Source organism: Strix uralensis, chromosome 3 (genome assembly GCF_047716275.1).
Source record: "Strix uralensis isolate ZFMK-TIS-50842 chromosome 3, bStrUra1, whole genome shotgun sequence".
In the NCBI taxonomy this organism is placed as follows: Eukaryota; Metazoa; Chordata; class Aves; order Strigiformes; family Strigidae; genus Strix; species Strix uralensis.
Window position 1 is genome coordinate 115291411 of NC_133974.1, and position 25635 is coordinate 115317045.

The window sequence follows — 25635 nt, forward strand, 5'->3', positions numbered from 1 at the left end:
CTAATACTTCTTCCGCACTGTCTTACCTTTAGGAGCTTCTCAAAATTATTTTCAATACAATGTATGTACCCCAGTGTTACATTTTCAAACAGGAAAAGGAGGTAGGCCAACTCCAGTGCAGATACAGCTGAATTAGGGAGAGCACTAAATAGTAACACTTACCCAATTTTATTTTTCATTAATACAGTCCCTGGCTGCTAAAAGACACCATTTAAGAACACACAACACTAAAAATTAAGCTAAAGACTGTTAAAATCTATATTGGCTAAAACATCCTTTAGCTCTAATTACAATATATGAAAAATGTAAAGTAAACAGAATATAGACAAAGAGGAATAAAAATAAATTAATATCTAGAAGGGCCAAGTAAAAAACTCTTCCTGAATATTTATTTCATTTCATACTTTAAAACCTTAGTCTAAAAGAGAGAAGGAAATGTAAGTAATTGCTCCACTTCTGTCACCAACATGATCTATGTAACTCTTCTGTTCTTGCTTCTTGGTTTGATCAAAGTCATGATGCACTTGAAACTGCCAGCTTTTTTAGATGGTCCATGAATACCTGGAGACTAACATCATCTGTCAAGATTGGAGCTCCTGATTCCTGCAGACAAATAAAGAAATAATGAGCCTAAAATCATGGTGTTAACACTGGGTACTAACTGAAAGCCAATCAGATGTCAGCACTCTAAACTTAACTGCCTGCTAAATCAACCACCTGTTTTCCTGCAAAGGACAGATATCTAGTGGAAAGATGCTACTCTTCGGCAAGCAGCACTGACATATCCTTTAGTGCTATCTGAACTACTGGAAAAAAAGAGTCTCTTTGCTGCCCAAAGCTCTACACAAACAAGGTAAAGGAAGAGGATATACAAGTCTAGTATTCTCAGATGAATTAGATCTATATGTATCCACATGCTTGTTACTTTTTCCAGAGTACTAAATACACTGTGACCTAAGAGTTTTAAATCACATTTGTAGGAAGGGTCAAGATAAATTTCCACATCAAATTAGCTGCTTCCTTCAACAGCAGCCACCACAGAAAATTCTCCTGGTCTGCCTGTGCCCCACATGTAGCTGGGATCAGGAAGGGAGACCAAAGGGGCAAAGCACTCCTTGTGGAAACCACTCATCTCCTGTCATCAAGCTGCTGAGGTACCGAGCTGCTGTAGCAGCACCTCCATTTGGACAGCCGTTCCTTGGATCCATTGAGAAAAAGCCCCAAAGTCAACTGGATTTTGAAAGTTGGTTTAGTCACCTGGGCCTGAAAACAGTATTCTGATCATCTTATCTAGTGCTCCTCACTAGTACTGTATCTTATCAACAACCAAGGACTTGAATAAGGAGATTGAATAAAAATCTAACCTGACTAAGCTTTAGAGACAAATCTAGAGATAAATCAGTTGTGCCTTTTAAAACACTATAATTATTGCAGTCTCAGCTAGTAATGCCATTATCAGATCTTTGGTACACAGAAATAACCTTGTCTCCTTGCACTGGAAAGCACTGTAAGATTTTTTCAATCCAGTCACATACATCTGCAAAAAGCTCTTAGGTAAGAAACAGGACAAATGTAATCTGCTCACGGCTTGTGGCCATGTGTTGAAACAGGAGAGCTACTGCATAGACAAATACGTAAATGTACATTTTACAGCATTCCCAACCATGAGCACCTCTTCCATTGCTTACCTGTCCCCATGCATAGAGGTTATTGTGGGTCTGAGAAGGGTTGACTTTAGACAAGAGGAACCGGGCCTATCAAGATAAAACATTAGAGAAGTAGTTTTGTGAAATGACAGACCCTCAAGATTTCTTACCACCTTAGATACATGACTGGTAATGTTCCTCTGCTTTTGCAAGCAAGGTACTAATTTAACTTAAACAGGTAAAGTCCAGAAGCAGCCCTGCTTCACAGACAACTTGTCTCCAAGGGGCACAGAGTGCTCTGCTATAGCAAGTGGCACTCGCCTGGCAGGGCAGCTCTGGTTCCACGCGACACGGGCATGTCACCAGCACTGTCCCTCGCATGCCCCCATCCGCTCTTCAGAAAAAAGGTCAGTGGAGGACCAGCGTAACACGGTCACATCAAAAATTAATATCAAGTCTTTGGTTTGGACCATTGATTCCTGCCTCTTCACTGCTACAAACATGCTAGGCACAGACAAGCACAGCATAACTGCAATTCCAGGAAGAGCAAAAATAGGAACTATTTTATATACTCGTTCAGCATTAGAGAATAAAGGAACAGATGCTCAATCATTCGTACTGTCCTAGCAAGCTAACTGCACTCCCTGTCTTGGATAAGTTTAGATACACAGCCAAATCATTTCTTTCCCCCTTCTTTGGGGAATAGAAAGATATTTAGGCTGGCTTTTTCTGGTTTCTTCCATCCTATTTCAAAAGCATATCCAGCAAGTGATTGGCTTATTAAAAGACAAAGTTGTAGTAAAAGCTCATGAGAAAATATGCAAACTGTACTTTGAAGAGCTAAATTACCACTGTATTTAACTTACAGAACTATCCTTTTAGTCAAGCAGGAAGACAGCTGTTTGCACTATTGAACAACAGAAAGAGTTCCTCAGTAAACCTCCTTACCTGACTGCCCCCATGTTCAGTGTGGATGTAACGCGGCATTGGGAATCTAGTCTGCAAGATTTCCTGTGCATCATCCAGTGGGGCTTGCAGTAGGTGCTTGAAGTTTTCATACTCAGGCATGTCTTGGTAACCAGCTTTCTGCCACTGTGCGATAGTCTGTTGGCGGGATAGGGAGGAAATGAATAAATAGTAGAGATGTCTGCAAACCTCCCCTTTTTAACCTTCATGTCTTAAAGCAGCAGAATGTTACATGTACTTCTGCTTACAGAGCACAGGGTAAATGCATGTTTTCACTACTCTGGCAATAACATTATTTAGTTTCTATCCCTGAATTTAAGGACAGGCACTCAACACAAAAGCTTGTAGCCGTTTGTGCAGTGCAAGAGCAATTTGTTGAAAGTGATCTTCAGGCCTCTGTGTTTCAGCCTGCACCAACACAGAAACACAAACCATTTATAAATCACTGACATTTTGAATCTGACTTGGTCTTAAATTAAGCAGCCATTGCTTTGCAGTATTTTCAATATGTAACCATATGTACCTAGCAATTGTTTTACACATACACAGGTCACACACTTAGCTCTTCCTATGTCTAAATTTCACCCAGTGGCTGAGTGTCTTGCTCTGCAACAGTAGGTAGAAACTATTTAAGGTAACTCTGGAAGATTTATTATCATTGACTCAAGTGTTCAACTCCTGTTCATGTCAATTGGGTATCCCTGCTCACTTCTCAAAGGGAACAAATCCTACATGTAGTGAAGTCAGGAGCTAATAATGGAGCTGCTGCAAACCATCATGCCAAACTTCAAGCATTCTAAGTCATTAAATATCAGTGAAGTAACTTTAGTTCAAAAACAAAGAGAAGAGTTAAAATGCCTCCCAAAAAGTTTTTACTAATAGGAATGTTTGACCATAAACCAAAACATGTGTATTTAAACTACTCCAATCTGATGCCATGTTTAGGTAGAAGAAACTGGATGAGGGCCACTCCCCAAGCAGGACTACACAGGATATGAGGGGAAAAAAAAGGCACCAAAGAACAGGGAATTTCCAGAGAAAGAAGTGGAAAGCCAGTTTCCTCTTCACCCCTTACCCCATAACTACTTTAGGATGTGAGCCATTTCTATTATTCAGCTATGGTAGCATACCGCTCCCTTACAGAACCTGACAGGTCTGAAATACAGATCTACAGGTCTGCATACTGAAGAGGCACTGGAGAGCCAAGGCTTTGGATATTGGTATAAATCTGGACATTTAGAAAGGGCCAGTACCTAAGCACTTACCTCAGTCACGATGAAAGGAATATAGGAGAGCTGTCAACCACATCCAGTATTTAAAAGCAAAAACTGGAAAAATTCATAACTGATTTCTTAAAGAGCAGCAGTACTTAAGTGTCAAAATCCAGCAACCAAGTATGTCACGTGTCTGAAAAATCAAACTGCAGCTCTCTGCCCTGCTTAGTTTCAAGTTTCTCTGGCCTTTTCCAGGCATGGTAAGGGACCACCTTTGTTACCAAGCTAACATGACAGCTGTTGCTCAGTGCAGAACACATCCTTAGCAACTCCAGTAGGATTTGTTTGTTAACTCGGTGGTGAAATTGTATTAAAACTGGCAGCATGTATACAATGTCATTATGCTAGTGTGGGCTTTGCAAGCAGATTATTTTATACTAACAGTGACGCTGTCTGCATGCGTGGCAGGAGGGAGGGAGTGCACACAGAGAAAGAGAATGTGTTTCACTGTACCTCACCAAGGTAGATAACTATCTGGAAGAAAGTATCCATCAGTAGGATTCTGTCAGGAAGAATACTGCTGCTGTCCAAAAGCACTGGCTGGGGAAAATAAAGAAGAAAGTCAGGCACCCCTAAGCCCTCAGAGCTGTATTAACCTTCATGGTTGGCCGGACATCTTGCTCAGCCTTGCCCATATAGACACAACTCCACCAAGGGCTGTCAGCCCACCTTGCAGACCACAGTCAGCCTCCTGCAGCACCACCGAATGGAGCAGCACGTTATCAGCTACTGTATGAAGCACAGGATGAAAGAGAGCAATTTCTGTGGCTATCCATGTTTAATTTGAAATGATCTTGAACAAAAGTATCTCAAGAATAATAAGGAGTAACGTGAACTCTGGCAAACGCTGCCAAGGTTTCACAGTGTTACTCCAGCAGCTCCTGCGTTTCTTTCCTGCCAGACACACTCCTCTCAAGGAAGCTGTCAATATAAGGGAATCCGTGTCTGTCCATTGAATACTTGCACATACTTAAACACCACTGCATAAACAACTGAAAACAAGCAGCTGATGGGAGATTATGATCTGAGAGGCCTGAGGCTTGCTGACTTACTTGCAGGGAGATGGCAGTCTCTGCCACAGAAACAAAAGTGATACTGACAGCCACAAGATTCACCAGATGTTGGGGGGCAGAGGCTATGGCTTGGCAGGGGCAAGGGGTTGTTTTGGGGTTTTTTTTAATCAAAGCTGTAAGCTTACTGAAAACACAATTCATATTTCACATTGCCCCATCTCATCCTTTAATAATTACCTTGATTAAAAAAATATATAGGGGCCTTTCTGCTGAAATAGTGTTACTGACTGAATACTTCTTATTTTGGATTGATCCACCTCTTCCTGTTAAACAGGGACTCACCTCAGGAGGTCCATGGAAAGAATAAGCATAAAGGATAGGCTGGATCATAATGAGAGACTGGGTCAGATCTTGCCTAGCAAAGTGGTGACGGTAATAAGAAGATTCATCTGGACTGTTATTGAAGACCTGCAGGAACGGGGAGCGTCGCAGATGGAACATGAACTGCACCAGAAAGATGAGGAAGAAGAGAAATGTCAGCAAGTTGCCAAAACTTCAGCACCCAAGTCCAATCTTTCTGAACAGCAAATTCTTTGGAAAAAAGTCTACCCCTTATTAACTCCTCAGAGTTCTTCCTTTAGTCATTTGCAGCACCCCATAGGACCAGCCCACCAAATTAAAAAAGCATCTGTTCCTCCTCTCTTGAATCTGATAAATGGTACAAAATGTTTTATCACCACTCTCGCTCACCCTTGCACACTCTTCCCACAGCTGTGGGAAATGAAGTTCTTACCTGGGGATACAAAGAAAACGATTCTGACAATCTGAAGGAGTTGGGATCATCTTTGTTGTATTGTCCAAATTTCTGACACTGTTGAAAGAAAAATTAATACTTTGGTTAACTCTCTCGCTTTTTCCTATTTTTTTACTATTTCTTTTTAGAATTAACACTTTGAGGGGGGGTTTCTTTTGGTTGTTTTTAAACAGAGCGACCATGGCATGAACATGACAATAACAAGTAATCTAAAATTTACAGGTTATTTTTCTTTACATCAGCGTTTTCTGTATCTTACTGGAATGAGAATAATGATTCAATATATTTATCTATTTTTTTTAAAACCTAGATTTGAAATTATCTAAGAATGAAAGAAATAGTGCTTCTAGTACTACACAATTTCTTCCATTAAATCAGGGATACTACATTATACCTAAGCTGCTTTGTACACTATGAAACACTTCTGCAGCAACTCTACTTCCTTCTAGAGCAGTAGCAGATTGGCATTTCACCAACTACTTCACTGAAAATAAGAAGCATCAATGGTTTTTAGCAATTTAACTGTAAATGACTCCACAATCATTTCAGCATGCAGCATGCCTGTGTGTTTTGGTGCTCAAATCTTTATTTGATACTGGCCCTGTTTTTTCAGTGGCTGGTGTGCCGTATCTGTTAGTATCAACTCCACATGGGTGTTTGGACAAAGCCAGAACTGATTTAGGCAATTCAGGCTTGTGAAATTCAAAGCAAGAGACAGTGTGAAGAAGCTGCAGAAGTGATTACTACCCAGAACTTGGCATCGGTGAGCCCATGTCTGAATGCTGTGTCCAGTTTCGGGCTCTCCAGTGCAAGACAGCCATGGATATACTGGACTGAGTTTAGCAGAGGCCACCAGGCTGGTCAGGGGCTGGAGCACCTCATGTAGAAATATGACAACAACAAGTAATCTAAAATTTACAGGTTATTTTTCTTTACATCAGTGTTTTCTGTATCTTACTGGAATGAGAATAATGATTCAATATATTTATCTAATTTTTTTTATATATATATAAAACCTAGATTTGAAATTATCTAAGAATGAGAGAAATAGTGCTTCTAGTACTACCCATTTTTTTCCATTAAATCAGGGAAAAAGTTTTTCCATTAAATCAGGCTGAAAAAGCTGGTTTTGTTCAGCTGTGAAGAGTGGGATCAGGGAGTCATATCGCTGTCTACAGCTACCTGACAGGTAACTGGAGAAATGAAAATTCTGAGGTGGTGAGGAAGGGAGGGGAAGAAAAAAAAAAAATCAAAAAAAAAAATCACAGTGACTGTGATCAAACATTGGAACAGGTTGTCGAGGGAAGCAAGATAAATTCCATCTTTGGAGATCTTCAAAACTCAACTGAACAAGACCTGGAGCAACTACTCTAATTTCAAAGCTGGTCCTTCTTTGAGCATGGGGGTTGAACCAGAGAGCCCCAGAGGTGCCTTCCCACCCGCATTATTCTGTGTTTCACTATCACTTCTTTAATCTCAGGTTTAACCCTTTCATCATGATGGGATGTTTATCTACCCCATCACAAATTCACCAATCACACTGGCTTTTGAGCTATCACATGCTACGACTGTGTGACCGTGATCAGAGCACAAATGAAGCAAGTCAATCTGGAAAAAGAATACTGTTTTCATTTCCAGAGTCCACTTTTACTAAAATCAAGAATGCACCCCACTGCAGTCTATTGGACTTACCAGTCTGATCAGCTGTCTGTCCAGCCACCGCAGAACATCAGGTCCCTCCTCAGATTCAGCTCTGTACACTCCCAGTCGTGCCATCAGCACAGCAGCTGCTTCCTGGTCAAACGCAGCTTCTATATGCTGGAGCTGACTCTGTGCATCTGCCCAACTATAGGGTTAGTAAAGGATTAGTGCTACGTGGTCTACCTTCAGCAAAACCCAAACCAGATTCATCCTCCTTATGCCAAATACTCTGCGGCCAATGCATGCAACAAAAAGGTAGAAAAATTCCAGTAGAGACTGCAGCTTAAGTTTCTGCCATTCTGCCAAAGAACTGGCATGAGATACTCACTTTCTGGCTATGGTGGTGACACGAATACGTTTCTGCGTGCTAGAGTGTTGATACTGAGTGACAAACTGCACTGCCCCTCTGCCTCCCTGAGGTATTGGTGCGTTGTGCTGCAAACGAAACAAGGTAAGCCTTCAAAACAGGCTGGCTTTTCCATAAGTCTGTATGCTACAGAGAACTCCAGGGCATTATCTGAGCAATCATAGAATAAGTACAAGCTAGAGAGAGACCAGAGAAGAGACCCATGTCTGTTAGTGTTGTGTTTTCCAGCAGCCCTCAGAGTCAAGTGTTGCTGGGCCCATTTAATACTGGGCGTGACACTTCCTCAACTTGCCCCTTAAAGCATGGCAGCAACTTACCGTCTCTACAGCAACGAACACAAGAATGGCAGTACGAGGTCTGAGCAAAGGTCCTGTGAGTCAACCATCCTATTCACAACAGTAACAAACCCACACAGCAGACACACACACACACGTGGAACTGCATTCCTTTGGGGTAGCCTTCATAACTTCTAGCTGCCACGTGCTCAGAAACTTCCGCAGCCAAAAGTTACTTCTGAACCATCAAGTTATTACAAGCTGGAGGACCAATTCTCAAAGAATTTGAAGGTATTTATACTTTTATTCTCCACAGCACCTACTGGCAAAACCCAATTTCTTCTTTGTTAAATAAATACTATAGGAAGAAGACAAGGCAAGAATCCAGGTTTTGTACAGAACAAAAATATTAGGCAATTTATGCATATGAAAACAACCTCTGAGACTATTTCTTTGGCACAAAACACTTGGTTGCTTTGCAACCATCCATCTGCAACACAGGGGATGTCATTGCTTTTTCTGTCCCTGTTAGAAACAAATAGTTTGGTCTCTAAAAAAGATGACAATAAAAAAAAGGGAAGCCAGGCCTGACCTGATTTACCACTTCAAAGTAAATGGCCAGAGTTGTGCTGGGATCCAGACTACACACTTTCCATTGAGATGTTCCTCCAATTCCAAGCTCCTGCACAGAATCAAAAAGAAAGCAGCAATTTTGTCTCTAGCAGCAGGTAAGGCAAGCTTATGTTAAATTCTGATCAGAGGTACAAGTTACAACAGGCCTTCTAGATTTCTTATCTTTTGGGTGCGAATGAAGTTACTGAAGGCCATACAGTTAAAAGAAACCCTTATGGTGCAAAAATTTCATCTAGGAAAGACAGTCTGTTCATAGGGATGTTTCCAAAATGTTCTTCTCCTTGAAAACTCTGACATTCTAGCTCAGCTGTAGGTCTAGACAGAAACTTTGCACTGTTTATTTTCTTCATTAGTAAAGATTTTTCCATGTCAGAAACTTACGTTTTCAGAGACACATGGCCCCTTAGCATTCAGGGATATGCATGGTCCAATAGCTCCTGCAATTTTCAGCTCCCTAGAGGTCTAGAACAAGGTAAAAAAAGTTGGTTTGATTGATTGTTTTAAATCAAGTCAGTCAAATAGAATACACACAGACTAAATCGGTTGTTCAGCTTTGATCAGATGATGGATACACATGGCTGTCAGGGAAGGCATCTCTGTGTACTCTTCCAGATCACCTACTGCTTCAGTTAACGAACATAAGAGAATCTACAAAGTCATATTTTAATAATGAAGACATTTTTATAGTGACCACGAGAAAGTATGAAAATTTTCCTTGCTGAGTGAAGAGAGGCTGAGCTCAGCTTCTTTTTTTAAACAAAAAAACCCCCAAAAAAACCCCAAACACAAACTTAATAAGCTCCCAAACAAAAATCCCTCCACTCACTCCAGTACGGTGCTTCTCCCAAAACAGGCGCTATGGCTGACCTCAAACATACAGAATTTTCTACACCCCAGATACTTAAATTGACTTTTGAATGAACAGCACTTGTATTTCCCAGTTACTGTCATCCAATGAAACTAATCTCACCTTCACATCCAAATTTGCACCAAAAGCCATCCGAAATTCCCCGTTGAACCCTTTGTTAAATACCCGCTGGAAGGTCTGCTTGAAGAGAGAAGTGTTGAAGGAGTCTCCCATCACCATGTGTCCTCTGGGAAAGAAAAATCAACACACAAGGGAACTGAAGCAACTGGGAACTAGAAGGAAAGCACAAAGGATACATGCCTCCATGCATGCAAACACATGCAGAAACTGTTTTAAGCATGCCTTTGCATAGGTAAAATTCACATCAGGGAACACAGATTCATGGACGCCTCCTCCAAAGCCAGACAAGATAATGCTCCATCTTTGCCAGCTTGTTTTCTCAACTATATTTCTTGCCATCCCTTTAGCTGCCTTAAAAATGCTCATGTTCCACCAGTTAGAAATATCTCAACTCAGGAAAGAGAGTTGCTCAGCCTGCTTTCCCTGAGCAGGACTGGAACCACCCACACTACAGACAGGATGGCTGCACCACTGCAGCACAAGGAGAGGTGCACGGGTCTGTGCTGTGCCCTCCCTAAGTGCCTTGGTAAACCCAGGCCTGATCAGACAGAGCTTAGTCAAGGGTCAAACCAAAGGGTCAAGGGTCAAACCAAAGGGTCAGACAATCTCTGTTCTGCTTACTAAGTACTACATGATTATTTACAAATACCTTGCATTTGCTCAAACCATCCTCTGACCCACTAGACACAGCAGATTTTAAATGGCCAGTAAGACCTGCTGAGTCCCTAAAAGGCCCGGTTTAGCACATAGCCTTCCTCACAGAGACCATAATGTTTTCAGCAATATGGAACACAGACATTTATCCCTTAGAGATGTCACTTAAAACTAGATCCACAGAAGCCAAGAATCCCTGGAGAAAGCACAAGTGAGCTCTTAAGCAGAGAAAATATGGCCCACACAAGGAATGCTTCTACCCACCACGCCTGACAGTCTGCTCTTCTGATGGCACTTTGGTCATGCACACACCACAAAGCACGGCATCTCTATCCCATAAATTCTGGAAAGGATACTTGCTATCTCCCAAGGAGGCAGAAGGCATTTGCAAAAGGCATGTTGCACCATGCTTTAGAATACCTTTCTCAAAGCAGGACATCGAGTTTTCTATCAGCAGTGCTAATTCACATGCTGTTTTGAGACTTCAGAAATGTGGTCTGGGATCAGGTGAGGTTTGCCATATAATTCCTGGCAAATTCAAACCACAGTTTAGAATAGAATGATATAAATCTCACCCTTTTGTCCTGACAGCAAACTTAACCGCTTTCTGAACCATTCTCCCCCTCCACAAAAAAAAAATAAAAATACATCTGTCAACTTTGTGCTCTCCTGCTACAAACATACCCAGTGAGGTTTGCACAACACTTCATCTCTAGCAGTCCAGTCTGATCCAGGGCACAGGCATAGATGTCGATGCAATGCCCGTTGGTTGCAGTGCGATTAGCCAGAGTCTCGTAGTGCTGGGGAAAACAGACATGGTGTTTAGGATGCTGCAATGGGCAATTTTTCTACTGCTCTCCAGCTGAGGCCAACACAGGGTACAAAAGAAGTAATTACGAGTGCCGTGGTAACTAAACAGCTGTTTGCTCTTACAGCTCTGCTGGAGCACACTTCTCCCTCCTAGGATGTTTGCACTTGGATGAGCTTGAGTTGCATGTCACAAATACAGAGAGTGCATGAATTGCATGGGATCTTTGCCTGTGATAACTTAGCGGAAACCCAAAGGTTTCCAGGTGATAGTTAAGAGAACATGTGTCATACTGGTTTCCCTAAGCTGACAGGCACACTTCGTATCTGACATTTTTACTATTTTAACTGTTGTTTCATATGTCAAGAAGACAAAGGAGGCTTTCTGGAAGTGACCAATTCTTGGAAGACAGGTTTTCTCCTCCCCAGAAGAAGATACAACGATGCTGATGAACAAACTCTCCACCCACTACCAGCTAAGAAACAACACTGAAATACTTATTTCTCTGAGAAGGCACCAGACCATGCTGGACAAGTATCTAGGAGGAAGTCTTTTTTACCCTTCCCTTGACCCTTCTCACAATTTAACGTACACAAAAGGCTCAGGCACTTTGAGGACAACCATGCAAATATCTGGACATACTGTTCCCACATCAAGAGAATGGAATACATTTGTTCCCTGGGGAAGGACACTGCGCAGCTGTCAACACAGCAGCATATGTAGGTTTGTGTTATATCCTTCCCCCCCAATTTAGTGTTCTGCCACAATATTCAGTTTTTGTTTTTAAACACACCCAGCAGGCACTAGCACCTACTTTGGTGGCCTTCTTCATGAACCTTGCGTTGTCCTTCTCTATGTCGTGCCAAGAACGGATGGGTGTTTTCAGTTCATCTCCTACCACCATGCCTGGTCCTTGTGTTGGTGGCCCACCTGTAAACAGCATTATTCTGGCCCCTGTGTTTGGAAATGTGCCCTAAAATAAAAATAAAGACTTATATCAGAGAACAGGGGGGAGGAAAAAAAGAAGGGAGAGAGACTGATTAAATGGCAACAAATGCTTTCATTAGAGAAGTGCCTGCGTTTCTGCAATGTCATTAGGGATCTGTCTCTGCTAGAGGCCACCTGATAAAGAGCGATGCATTTCCTGACAGTCATAGCACTCTCAAGTTTAGACTCAAGCTACATCAAGCTTTGTGTCTTCCTAAGAGGAAGCAAGCAGTTTCTGTTCCTTTTGCTTACATCTTAGATGACCCTCAGATAAACCCAGTGCATCGTGTCACTTCCACGTGGCAATACACAGAAGAATCAGAGACCTTGATCACCTGCATATTTTACTATTTAGACGTAAACTCCTGCTCACTCTACACCAGCTGGTGCTAATACATGTCATATGTCAGCAGAGACAAACTGCACCTCTGCACCCAATGTAACTGGGCTACAGACCAAGCTGGACTGACACCTGCACATGTGTCAGCAAAGACTGCCAGGTGCTTGCTTTTGCCAGCCCATCTCAAACAACAGCACTAAGAGTACCAAGAGTACCTCCAATAAGCCAACAGCGATCGAAAGAGCTACTCCAGTGGAACGTAAAGGCCTCTTTCCCTGGGTCACTGGCCACGGGTCCCTTTGCAGTTCTCCAAGTAGATCTGTTAAATTCATGTCAATCTTATGTACTGGCTGAAGAAACCTGCAAAAACACAAATAAAATGTTTTCCTGCTTGCAAGTTTAGAGAAGAAAGTAAGTCCCTCTTTGTTCCTGGCATACATAAATTGCACTGAGATAGTTATTAGAAGCAAAAAGTCACATGCACGTTCCCTTCTTACATCCAAACTTTCTAAAATAACAGACCTGTGCAAAATAAAAAAATTGATAAAAGCAAGACATCAGGAACTGACAAGAAGTCAAAGTCATATAAAGCATAGGAAAGAACTTCAACAGTGATTTAGTCTACCAAAACACACAAGGGCTGCCACTGAAAAAGAGGAGCTGAGGATGAGAAAACTGTATTCAACAGAGTCCAATACAGCTTTACTGTTCAGGGGTCACCGCTTGCCTGTCAATCATTTTTTGGACTTGCTGGGTCAAGGGAGTAGGGAGTGGTTTGTAGAACTGTTATGCATAGACCAGGCCCCCCATTGGCTGGTCAATCAAAAAGACAGGCCCTTGCTCCAAACGACTCCTGAGCAATATGCTTTTCAAAGACAGCTAGTTTTTCAACTAGAGATCCAGCCCGAATGGTAATCATGTGCTTGCAACTGCAAAACCAAGATACTATAGAAGTCTAATACATTGCCTGCGGCTCTAGTAAATCCCATCCATACATATCACCTAATGTGACAAAACAATACCATCTAAATCTTCTTAACAAGACTCCTCTTGGGAAACCCAGGTTTAGAAGCGTAAACCCAAAGGGGCATAAAACATCTGCCCTGCTGTGGTGGTGCAGCTTACCTGCTTGAAATAACAGGTTGCTCTGGAGTTTGAAGAGGTCTTCCCTGTTGAATGGGGACAGCTGGCCTTGAAAGCCCAAGCATATCCTAGAGAATAGTAAAGAGGAGACAGAGGAGATGTACTATTCAAACATTAAATATATTATTTGATGTCAAGCAATATACCCTGAGGCCTGCAATACTGTAGCATTAAACACATTAAAATCTGTGAAATTATTAATCTTTGCACTCCTGTTAGGAATGGATCGATGGGTCCATTATACGAGATACACAAACTCTATCTTGGACAAGCTTCCAAGGAATTTACAATGGCAAAAATACAATACAGATATTGGGAGGGAAACAGGCTAACAGTTAAAAGCACTGAACCCTGCTTCCTCCCTGAGAGCCCAGCACTTGAAAGACCCACGGTGATGTCAACAGAGCTAACAGGAACAAGTCACTGGCCTAAGAGATGGCAGAACATACCTGTATTTGCTTAGCTGTCAGGTCTTTCGTGCCCCTAAACACGTAGCTCTTGGAAATTCCTTCACAGCTCAGCTCGTGAACCTGGACCATTCTCCCAAAAGTGATAAGCCCCACCAGAGCGTCAGCAGGCAGCAGACTTAGGGACATCTGGAGGGACTCCTTCAGTGCCTGCAAGTCCTCCTCTTCCAAGCACGTGTCAACAACATACAGAAAGATCAATGGTGTCTGTGGACCTCGCTAATGTGGAAAGAGATGGATTTACTAGGTGCCTGCATATGCCAGGTGACACTTCAGAATGCCTCCAGTCAAGGAATAAAATGAGCCCCATATTAAGCACCTTGCAGAAATGTTATTTAATTGCATTATCTTAAGTAAATCTAATATATACATAATCTGTCACACAGAAGACAATTCTGGGGGTTTCAAACTTGTCTATGATTCATTTACCTGCACTATATATTCAATTGTTGAAAACTGAGGCATAAGCTCCGCTGGTTGATTAACTTCAGATATGCCTGCATATGCTGGAGGGAACTGAAAAAGAGAACAAAAAATTAGGACAAGGAAGTTGCAGGACAGAAATGTAGGGCCCTCCTCTGCAGTGCAGAGGCTGCCCTGCTCATGATGGGGTTATTCAACTCTTTATTTACTGCCACTGCACCAACCTGATTAATTCATGACAAGAGACTCACACTGTTGTTTTCCTAAGCACAGACAACAAGTGGCCAGCAGTACGGACAGCTGCTCAATCCAGCGCAAATAAAAGGTAGGACTAAAGCAGCGACTATGCATTAGCTGAAATTCACTTAGCCACGCAACAGTTTCTGATGGCAAAAGTCTACTCAAATCTAATGAATTTAATACTTGGCAAGAACAATAAATGTCAAGTGCAAAAAACACACTCGAAACACATGGGACAAAATAGCATTTTTATCTCCTTCCTATTCCCTGCATGCTGGTAAAATCACTGGCAAAACTGAACTGAAAATAGACAAGATGTCAGGTAAAACAGACCCACTAACAAGTACTCTACCTGGGTTCAGCAAGAGAAAAAAGGCCAAGAGAAGGAATCTAGAAAAGTGGAATTTATGCTTAACATCCTTTGCCAGGGGAGGCCATCAATAAAATGTTCACTGAAAGGATGGAAGGGCTGATCTTTTTCCAGCTTACCTGATTTCTCTGAAAACAGAAGTTACAAGCCCAGAGCTTGGCCCGATAGTCAACTTGGCTGCAAGGGAAAGATGAGGCGTTAGTATAGCTATAGGAACAATTTTACAGCACAGCTTCACAATTATCTATGCTGGTTCACAGCACCGAGGAAGAAACAGAGTATCAGAACTCCAAACTGAACGACAAGAGTTGTAGGGATTCAGACTCTTGTTCTATGGCCAGAAAGTCCATCAGCTCATCCAGCCCTGCCACTTCCAGGTTTGTCAGCATGATAGACCACTGACAGCTCTCCGGAGCTTAGCCTTCAGCAGACAAAGACTTGGGTCTAATCATTCTTTCACCACACTTGGGCTTATCTCAGGCATCTTATTGTTTGTACAGCTGTAGCACACAAGCACTCCAGTCACACAGCAGCAGGAGCCATTCACCCAGATCCTGTGCAAACACTGAACAAATAGGCTGTTCCCTGCCCCAAAGAGTTTATTCTCCTCAGCCCCTTATGACATCCTGTAACTGCTGGTGCAGTAAAGCCTGGCCATATTCTTATTTCACGGGCTTGATCATCTTTTATTTCTTCTTACTGGCCTTCCCTGCTTTTTCTCAGCCCAGTGCTATGCTCCGAGTATGTACGATCATGATTTTGGGACTCAATCACAGAATGGTTTGGGTTGGAAGGGACCTTAAAGATCATCTAGTTCCAACCCCCCTACATGGGCAGGTACACCTTCCACTAGAGCAGGTTGCTAGATCTGAGACTGAGATTATTCCTTTTAAATTCTCAGCAAAACTTCAAAGAAAACCTTGATGCTTATGCTGGAACTGACCTACAAACAGCAGGATGTATAGGAAGCAGGAAACCAAGTGAACATTACAGCCCAGAGGACAGTATCAGTATAATCAGCATCTTTGTTTATCTTAAGTTTCATCATTCGTCACAAAATTCTCTGGGATGGTAAGAGGATTGGCCATTTCCATATCATCTCTGCCTTAACAGCCTCCCCAAAGGCACTCTTCTCTCCTCTGGTTCTGGCAGCTCTAGTAATGGGCTGGCATTCAATGTATCTCATTAGGCACACATGGATTTTAACAAACCCACTACATCTAAATGAAAGAGGCTGTCAGGCACCGGGCAAAGAAAAAGGCGAATAAGGAAGTAGTGAAGTTCAGATAAAAAATCGGTATTATCCAGCCTCTCTTAACATCCCCAGCCAAGAAATTCATACCAGAGTGGGTTGAGCACTGCTTTGCAAGTCGGCCTGCTACAAAGCACCGGTTCATACTGCACAGGTGGCAGGTCAAGACGCTCCTTCAGTGGGGTCAGAAGACAGGCCAGGGGGACAACCATCCTTGTGGCCTCCAGCCTGCTGGAGGGCCACACGTTCCAGCTGAAACGCACTCCATCACGCTCCTCATTTTGCTGGATGAACTCCAAGTACGTCGCCATGAAACTGCAGAAGCTCTGAAAGGATGTAAGCAACACACGTTCAGGCAGTGGTCGCCTGTCCGACAGTCCTGCAAAGGAGATCAGTAGATCAACTACATGTAGGCACAAGACATTGCAAGACAAAGCCAATATGTTACAATGAGTTAATCCCATTATCAAATGAACCATGTGACTACATTAATCTCTTCTGTCCAGTGCTCTCATCAACATTTCAGACAATTAAAACACCATCAAATCCAACAAAGAAACAAGGAAATCTGACACTCAAAGCCCGAATGCAAGGGTTTTTTTCTCATGATCCACATTTAACATCCCAATATCAGCTCAGCCTCATGCTGGCCTCAAGGCAATCCTGTCTGACTCAGTAAAGGAAAACAGGTCAGATTTGCAACACATCCTGAAGCCTTCATCTAAAACCTTTGGGGTAGAAAAGGAGACCAAGTCTGAGACCAAAACACTCATCACAAATGTCACCTGGTTGCCAGCCTGACCTGCTTACAGATGGAAAGGAGCACATGACAAAAAGGTCAAAAAAGGTCTTTGGTGATTTTAGACACCCTCTGTGCATGGCACGGTGTTCCATTCCTTGTAAGGGAGGATTTGAGAGTCCAGCAGACTTCAGAAAAGACATGCTATTCAAGAAAGGATATCCCCAACACACCAGGGAAGTCACTCTCTGTATTGCCTTACTAAACTCTTCAGACTAAGACATGAACAAGAGCTCCCAGGCCATCGTTACCTTTGATGTCTCTGAGAAAGGGAAGGACAAGCCTACCAGAAAACTCACTCATCGAATCCAGACCACAAACACCACACAGCACTGACAGCAACTCACAGAGCCAAGAGCAGCAGCACCACAACCTGCTCCGGTTGAGGAAACTCAGAGGTTCACCTGTGGCTGCAGATGCTCCAGGATTACCTTACTCCTGGTCCTCACTGCAGGTGGGAGATTCAGGAAGGCCACAGGCATGAGAAATCAGAAGCATCGCCTCTCCCAGAGGAGGAGAAGTTTTGATGTAATGTTTTCCTACAGACCTCCAAACTAACTGATGTTTTCTTTGTCCTTGCTCTTAAGGATGTAAATCAAGCTCACAGGGAATTGCCCTGTATTTCCATCCCCACCTCTGGACGGACAGAGGGTTCAGCAACACATCCCCACCACAAATGGGTCTCTCAAGGTAAAAGTCAGACCTGAGCCTCCCTGTAAAAGATCCCACACGTCAGAACAGCAAGACAAACACCTGACATCTCAGGTATGCAGCGCAACCACAGGGTAAATTTACTCCATGTTCCTCCAACTGCAGCCTAGCACCACTCCCCTGCCATGGGCTGAATCCTGATTGCCCAGCTGGGTTTGGCACGGGCCATGGCCCCACTTTGGGGTCACAACAGCAGGAGGGGAGGCACCCCCACCCCAGTGAGGGCTGTACGGGGCCGGTTTAGGGCCAGGTGCCTGCCCAATCTTCTGTCAGCCTCCCACCTGTGCAGGGCTCTCCAGCCCCAGTTCTGAAGCAACCCCCAGGGCCCATCCCAGCAGTGGGGAGGTCCCAAATCCCCTGTTCAGGAGAGGACAGACCCTTTCAAAGCCTCAGCAGAGGAGTGGTGGTAGTATTCCAGGCTCCATATGAGATCTGCTACAGGGCACGCTGCTGACCCCCACTCCTTCCAGCAAAGCTGTAGGCAGTGCTGCTGCTTCCTATCAGTGCTACAGGGAACGCCACAGATCACCCAGCTGCTGCGCCCGGCCCAGCTATAGGGGACACTACAGATCCCCAGCCCTTCACCAGGAAGCGCTCAGAGGACACCACAGATCCCGAGTGAAGCCATAGGGGCCACCTCCGACCCCCACCCCGCTGATCCCCAGCGCTGCCGTAGGGTAAAGCTACTGCTACAGGGGCCATTGCTGACCCTCAGCACAGCCCCGGGGGACACGGCTGACCCCAGCCCTGCCCTGGGGGGCATTGCCAGGCCCCAGCACCCTCAGCACAGCCCGGTCCGGGCAAAGCTACAGGGGATGCTGCTGAGCCCCCGTGCTGCTCTACGGGACACTGCTGATCCCCAGGCAAGCACTGCTGGAGGCGACACCACTGACCCTCCCCAGCACTCCCAGTAAGGGACACCACTGACCCCCCAGGCCTCCCTCACAGGGGACACTGACTCTTCCCCCAGCCCCCGCTATAGGGGACACCACTGACCTCCCAGACACTCCTGTAGGAGACACCACTGACACCCCCCCAGCCCTCCCTCACAGGAGACTCCACTGATCCCTCCCCAGCCCTCGCTATAGGGAACGCCACTGGCTCCCCGAGTCCCCCCTCATGGGAGACGTCACTGACCCTCCCCCCAGCCTCCCCTCACGGGGGACACCACCACCCGCAGTCCCCAAGACAGCCACAGAGGACGGGGACTCCCGGGAACCCTCCCGCAGCGCCCACCTGCCCGCGCCGCGCCGCTCCCCGCCGCCGCTCTCTCCCGGCAGGCCCCGCGCGCCAGGCAAGGCCAGCTCAGCGGTACGGGGTGCCCGCAGCCAAGATGGCGGCACCAGCACGCCCCGCCCTTCCCCGGCGAGGCTTCGCCGACATCTTGGCTAAGGGCGCCCTACGCGCCGTTCTGAAGGAGGGGAAGCGGCGTGACCCTACCAAACATGGCGAAGCGGCGGCGTCAGGGAGGCCATCTTGACTAAGGGTGCCAGGTGCAGAGTTGGAATGGAGACAAACGGGGTGCCCCTACTAAATATGGGGGGGAAGGCGTCGCCTTCCCGCACCGGCACAGCCGGCGAGCTGCGGGGTGGGAGACACCACTTCTCTCTGGGGTCACGGCAGCTTTGGAGGGTGCTGTCGCATTCAGCAGGGCGAGTTGTCTTTGTAAGCGTAAAAACTCCTGGAAAAAGGCTATTAATAACAATTTACTGAAAATATAGACACTTTTAAAAAAAAAATAAACTTCAAGCCCCCAGCAGCCTCATCTTTGCCTCAGTTTCTGGCCCCCCTCATCAGGCCGGGGTAAGCTTCCCCCAGCATGTTGGCTCTGGGAAGTGTGCCAGGCCAAGCCACGAGGCTGCCCAGGCCAGCAATGAGGCAGGGCTGGCCAGCTGGGGTGGCCGAGCTGGGAGCAGGCATGACTGGGAACTGAAAAGGACCAACACAATATCTGCCTGGTTTGGTCTGCCCTGAGGACACACACCCTTTGACAGCACATCTCTCACCATTCACATACCTGGTTGCTGGTGTTTGCTTTCAAATATGCCTGACCCGGGTAAATGTGATTTTCCTCCCTCACTGTTCCCAGAAAAGAAGCAGGAGCCAGCTTTACCCTCACAGCTGGCTTGAGACCACAGTGGCTCATCATTCAGTGAGAAAACCTGTACCCCAGTCTGCTGGGAAAACCCTGGTTGCCCAGACATTCTGATGAGGAGAGATCCAGGGGTGGCCACAGCATTCAGAAAGGCAACACACTGCCTGTGGACGTATGGTAGAGGTTGGACCAAATCTGACTCGTCTGTGCCTTGAATCTGAGCAAATGTGTTCCCTCTTTCATTGCTTCCCTCTCTTGTTGCTTCCCACAGTCTCTTCTGAAGTCAGAGGCAAAGCCTGTTTCTAGTGAGACTAATGACATGAATCCTCCACTGCATCTTCATGTAATGCCGTGTAAGTGGGATTTGTCCTGTCTTAATGTACGCACATAAATCCATTGCTGAATGCTGCAGACTTTCACACATACTTCTAAGGGCAAAGCTGTTGTAGTAAAACATCTTGACTGACTTCTAATAGTTTGGGTGCATGCCTTAAATTCATGTAGTGGTCAGCCTATAAATATTCCCCAGGCTTCTGTGTGAGCATCACTCCACCTTTGCTTAAAGGAAATTCATGCCCTGTGATCAAGTTCACTCAAGCATGCACTGTCAAGCTTTGGGTTTTTTGTCTTCCCTCTTTTAAATGCAACAGAAATCCATGTTCTGAATATTTTGTATTTTTCTTAAAGTCATTGATTAGAAGAAAGCTTAAAGTTCACTCTGAAGTTTCTTGGTAACACTCAGCTTAAAACGAAAGGAGCAACATGTTTGAAATGCTGTGCAGCAGTGTGGTCCTCCATTCAGGTTTGATCACCAGGCTCTCATTTTTCTCAGGTACATCAGAACTCACACAGCTGTCATGTTGGTGTCTGCCTACACCTCTGATATGGCAGATATAAAAAACCAAGGCAGCCAGTGGTATGGACATCTACTGATACCGATGGCATTGCCTCCAACCAGTTAACTAGCACAAGAAACATAAAAGCTGGTCAAACTGTGGAGCTTAGATTGCCTCTAGAGGCTCTCGGTTGTGACCTACTGCAGGGTGATCTTTGTTTCTACTCTATGAGCTACGTGTGACACATCTTACACTCTTCTTAGCTATATGAAGGTTATGGTAAAACCCGGCAGAGGAAATGTGGCCAGCTTTCACATATAATAAGCAATTTGGAATATAAATATGCTTTAAACATTACTGCACAGTCTATGATGGAATGCTTGGCTATAAAAAAAAAGGGGGGGGTAATCTCTTCTCAGCCTTCAAGTACCTGTAAAAATCTGTGACTGCTCCCAGTTCACAGTCTGCACTAAGAGTTTGTTTACACTAGAAATAGCAAGAAGTTAAACCATTGAGAGAAGGACAAGGTTTTCAACTCTGTTCTCTGTGCCCCTCAAGATACTTCAACAGACCCTGACAGTCAAAGATCATTCAGTGAAACTGCCACTGGGCTATTGTAGAGTTTGGATCCATCAGCTGTCCTTCTTCCCTTCCCTGGAAAGGACAGAAGGAATTGGCTGACAGATATGGAGCAGAACTGCCTGAGGGCACAGATAGGGGCCATTTTCAGAATGTTGAATTCCACGGGAGATTGGCATTATCTTGAGGAAACTGCTTTAACCAAGACCCATTCATTCCTTCTTCTCAGGGGCAGAAAAGGTGTATTTTCTACTGAAGCATCTAACAGCAGAGAGCAATGTTCCAGGACCAAAACTAAGCAAAATGAGATGCTGTCTGAGCTGAACATTAGTATTGCCTTCCCAGCTTCTTGACATAAGGCAAGTTGTGTGCTTTGCAGGGGTAAAATTTGCTGTGTAAAATCTGAACGTGAGCAGAAATGTCACAAATTCAGTAGGAATAAAAAAGTAGAAGAATGATCCCTATGCTTATATGCTATACTGTATAAAATTCAAATTACTACTATTGTTAACATCCTGAGACCCAGGACTTGCTCTCCAAGCAATATCAGTAAGAGGCAAAGCAAATCTGCTCTTCTGGAATTGCTAATTTATCCTTCACTTTACATCTTCTTCATGTTGTCATGTCTCAAAAGCAAAGCCCAGCACCTTACTGGGAGCCAGGGCTTCAACGCCATGTTGCACCCACCTTACTAGCATTAGATTAATTAAAACATTAAGCAACTACTTTGAGTTTGCAAGAGGAACAAAATCATAAAGCCCTGCGTTTGTAGACCAAATAACTGAAATAGAAGATTTCCCATCCATCTGTTTTCCTAGAAGAATTGCAAGCTTGCTCAAAAAGTGAGAGAGGGGAAAAAACACAGGCTAAGCCCCGACTTGTTTTGTGTTTAACAACTGAAAGAGGAGAATGCTTTGAGCTCAGCTTCCCTCCTCCCCACTCCCCCAGGATCTCCTGAAGAGTGCTGTGAAGTGCAAGAATTATCTTTCTCAGGGAGGAAGTTAAGTGTTTTCAACAAGAACTTGGACACCATCCGTGGAGCTTCTCGCAGTACGTTTTTGTCCTCCCCAGGCTACAGGCTAAGCTGGGCTCAGCACAGCTGAGGGCCTGGCTACCTATTTCCCACAGATGAAGTGATAAAAAGTCCCAGCCACGCGAAGCAAGAGGGGAAGGTGGTCTGTGTGTGGTGGCAGATAGCCCTGTTTAAGGTGTCTATACCCTGTTTCAAAGCACGAAATGCTTGGCAGCAATAGGAGACCCAACTGTCCCCACTCGCTGTTGTTTCTTTCCAAAAACTGCTCTGCCCGTGGAGGCAAAACAGGAAACCAGAGCAGGGTTTCAGAGCTTTCTCTTTTCTTTTACACTGAGCCCTAGAGTAGCCATACCAGGACGAGACAGAAGATGGCACTCGAACAGCACCAGCTGAACAACCATTACGCTTAACACCTCCAACAGGAGCTGAAGTTATAATCAGAGTAACAAAACTAGGAAAAACCGAACAGCCACTCAGCCACGGGGTAAATGTTTTCACTATCAAAGCTTCAAGTTTGCCATTAATGTTAATGTTTTAAACTTTGGACTGTAAAGGCTAGACATGTCAAACAGTACCTGCTAGCTGTACTCTCTCTCAGTTCACAATATAGCCTGGTACAGTAGTTAATGTTTCTCTTAGAAAATCTTGCACTCGATTCCATGTGAAAACGGCATTTGGGTGTGACCACCCCCCACCTCGCCTTTGGACAATTGGTTACCACTAGTGAGGAAAGCGCTCAGAACAGCCTGCTAGGTTCGCAGCAGGGTCTGCGCACCCCAGGGCTCTTGAAAACAGGGCTGAGCTCTCAGACCCAGAAGGTACCTTATGGTCCTGCAGCAGCTGAACTGTGACCTCTTGTATGAAGCGTGCATAAAGAAGTGAGCGGATCCGGATCATGCTTCCAAGTGGTTAACTTGAGGGTTAACTTTAGCTCTCAGCTTTCTACACATAAGTGTTTTCATATTCAGTACTGGAACTAGTAGTTATATTTCATCCCAGTTTGCAAAAGGGACAGCTTTGCCAGGTAGAAGACTGAAGAAACTCAGGAAGGAAAAAAAAAGACAAGACTATTAATGTTACCTTTCAGCATTTACTCCCTTTTTTAAAAAGAAATACAGGCTGATAGATTAGCCAGAGATCATATTCATGAAGAACCAGAGTGACAGAAAGATCATTCCTCTAATTCATTTAGAAATAGATCAGATAGATTCCTATTTTACAGATAGGAAAGTGAAATTGCTTTACTTTGCTCTATAGGCATGTTTTTTTCCAAATGTGAGAAGTCTTGTTACAGCTGCAACACTAAGAAGCTTCAGAGACCACAAAGGTCATCTAAACCAGATAAACCCGATACAACTGAGCCAGAATTTAAAGAGCTTAACAAACCAGTTCTCTGCTTCCTAAAGCTGTTCACAAGCTCTCCTTTTTCTTATAACCAGTGAATATGGTTATAGTGCATAAAGTGACATACCTGCATGATAAAGACGTGTTGTTTCCCTGAAAGCTATCTTCTAGCTGCAGTACAGCACAAACAAGGTGTTATCTCTGCAGCAGCAGGATTCAGGACCCCATTGTCTTGGATCCTCTTTGAACACAGGAAGACAAAGGCAACCCCAGCCCCACACCTCAATGAAATTACCTCTGGCCACATAGGGGAGGGCTGAAGCTGAGGTTAAGGGCTCCCTTCAGTGAAGCGAGCAGCGTTTTCCTCAGGCTTCAGTGTGGTTAAAGGGGGCAGAGAAGGAACAAACGTGATCATTTCACCCCCACATCTCTTGTGCAAGAGCTCTTCTGCCTCTGTAGATAGGCATCACTGCAACAAAAGAGCGAGCCAGCTGTGGGTGCTCACGCTAGCTAATACAATCAAACTCCTTCCATGGACATGCAAGCTTATCAGAGTTGTTTGCTCCAGTTGGAGACAGCATGCCTAGCTGCTCCCAAACAAGGAGCCTTCGCCTCCGTATCTATATCCTCCCTGTATGGGACAGGAGCCATATGGAGTTTTATCCTTTGTACAGCACTTACCACCTGTCCTTCTGTCCACAGCCCATGCTGTAAGTAGGTAAATGGGAATCGAGCAAGATTTGAACACTTTTAGATGTGATCCAGACTGGTTTTAGAAGGTGCAAACTCCCAGGCAATATTGAAATAGCTGATGTAAACTCCCCTACCCTTATTAGGTAAACTGTCTTCCAAAAATCTCTCCATGTTAGCCCACTGTTTACTACTCAACAGTCAGATTACCTGGCATGCTGATAACTCAGTTGTAGAGGTTCTTGACCACTGCCCTCCCACCACAAGTGTCCAGGTGGGCTTATTTTCAGACAGGGAATTTTGAAAATAGCTAGAAGCAACAGGTCCCCATGTTGAGCTTGACCCTCTAGTTGTTTCCCAGTGCTGGAAGGCTGTCACGAAGATACTGAGTAGTTGTGTAGAGAGCCAGGCTGGACACAACAAGATTAAGCCACAGGTAGCAAGTTGTACTGGGACCAGACTGTCTCTGCACAGTTCATGTGTCTATGCTGCCCTGCCTGCTAGCATGTCATTCCAGCCCTCTGTTACGCTGGATGGTGGAAGAGCTGGCTGTACTATACACAGACAATAGTCTCATTTATGAAAAAGCAGCAGACATTTTTCCCCCCATGGAAGCTGCTTGATAATAGGTTAGGGAAGAGGAGCAGTAACTAATTAGCATAACGCAGTTGGTACAAAAATCTGTTTACTTCCCAGACGGGATTTGAACCTGCATTTTCCAAAGGCAGTATCACCCCTCTAATACTGCCAGATGGACAGTGATAGCCAGAGGAAACTAGACACAGCTCTCTCAAGAGGTCCATGACCCGGCATACCCTGGGCACGAGGCTCATGACAACACCAGAGTCTGTAAGTTACTGCCAGTTGATCAGTCCAGAGTCACAGAGAGAAGGAGCCAGAGAGGTCACAATTAAGAGAAACACAAATTGGCTCCGCATCACAGGAAGACTGTGCTTTTTGATGATGTACCAGTATCATGCCTTTCTCAGATCACAAATCAAGACCAGAGGGCATATTTATGTACAAACAAGCGTTACTGGCATCTTTGTTAACCCTGAGGGTATTCAGATAATCTATAAAAAATCTCCCTCTACCATCAGGCCAGAGGAACTCTTCTTTCTCTTCTGGAAAACACATCTTCCCAGAATACTTCTACTCAACATTTCAGCTGACATATGTATGTGATG

The 25635-nt window shown here is 44.5% G+C and overlaps 1 protein-coding gene across 3 annotated transcripts; it reads right to left on the minus strand.

Moving 5' to 3' along the window:
* Positions 1-152: 152 nt before the first annotated feature.
* On the minus strand, positions 153-19190 carry SEC23B (SEC23 homolog B, COPII coat complex component). 3 transcript variants are annotated; one of them, XM_074864007.1, is made up of 21 exons: positions 19108-19138; positions 17592-17873; positions 16452-16687; positions 15229-15286; positions 14506-14592; positions 14059-14295; positions 13592-13677; positions 12682-12826; positions 11954-12112; positions 11016-11131; positions 9660-9783; positions 9071-9151; positions 8649-8738; positions 7743-7849; positions 7406-7559; positions 5693-5770; positions 5242-5403; positions 4340-4426; positions 2595-2750; positions 1689-1754; positions 153-603 (listed from the first exon to the last, which is right to left on the minus strand). In XM_074864007.1, the coding sequence occupies exons 2-21, from the start codon at positions 17640-17642 to the stop codon at positions 514-516; spliced, it is 2370 nt and encodes a 789-aa protein (XP_074720108.1). In that variant the 5' UTR covers positions 17643-17873; positions 19108-19138; the 3' UTR covers positions 153-513. The 3 variants fall into 3 exon arrangements, with proteins under 3 accessions (XP_074720108.1, XP_074720110.1, XP_074720109.1); XM_074864009.1 differs by lacking the exon at positions 17592-17873 and having other exon boundaries at positions 19108-19190; XM_074864008.1 differs by lacking the exon at positions 17592-17873 and having other exon boundaries at positions 16452-16740; positions 19108-19177.
* Between the last annotated feature and the right edge of the window lie 6445 nt (positions 19191-25635).

Excerpts from the sequence above, each read along its gene's own strand:
- SEC23B (XM_074864007.1), bottom strand. The coding sequence starts at position 17,642 with ATGCCTGTGGCCTTCCTGAATCTCCCACCTGCAGTGAGGACCAGGAGT. Across the intron at positions 9,152-9,659 it reads GTGCAAATTTGGATGTGAAG|ACCTCTAGGGAGCTGAAAAT; the intron begins GTGAGATTAGTT and ends ACCTTGTTCTAG. Across the intron at positions 7,560-7,742 it reads GTCACCACCATAGCCAGAAA|TTGGGCAGATGCACAGAGTC; the intron begins GTGAGTATCTCA and ends CTAACCCTATAG.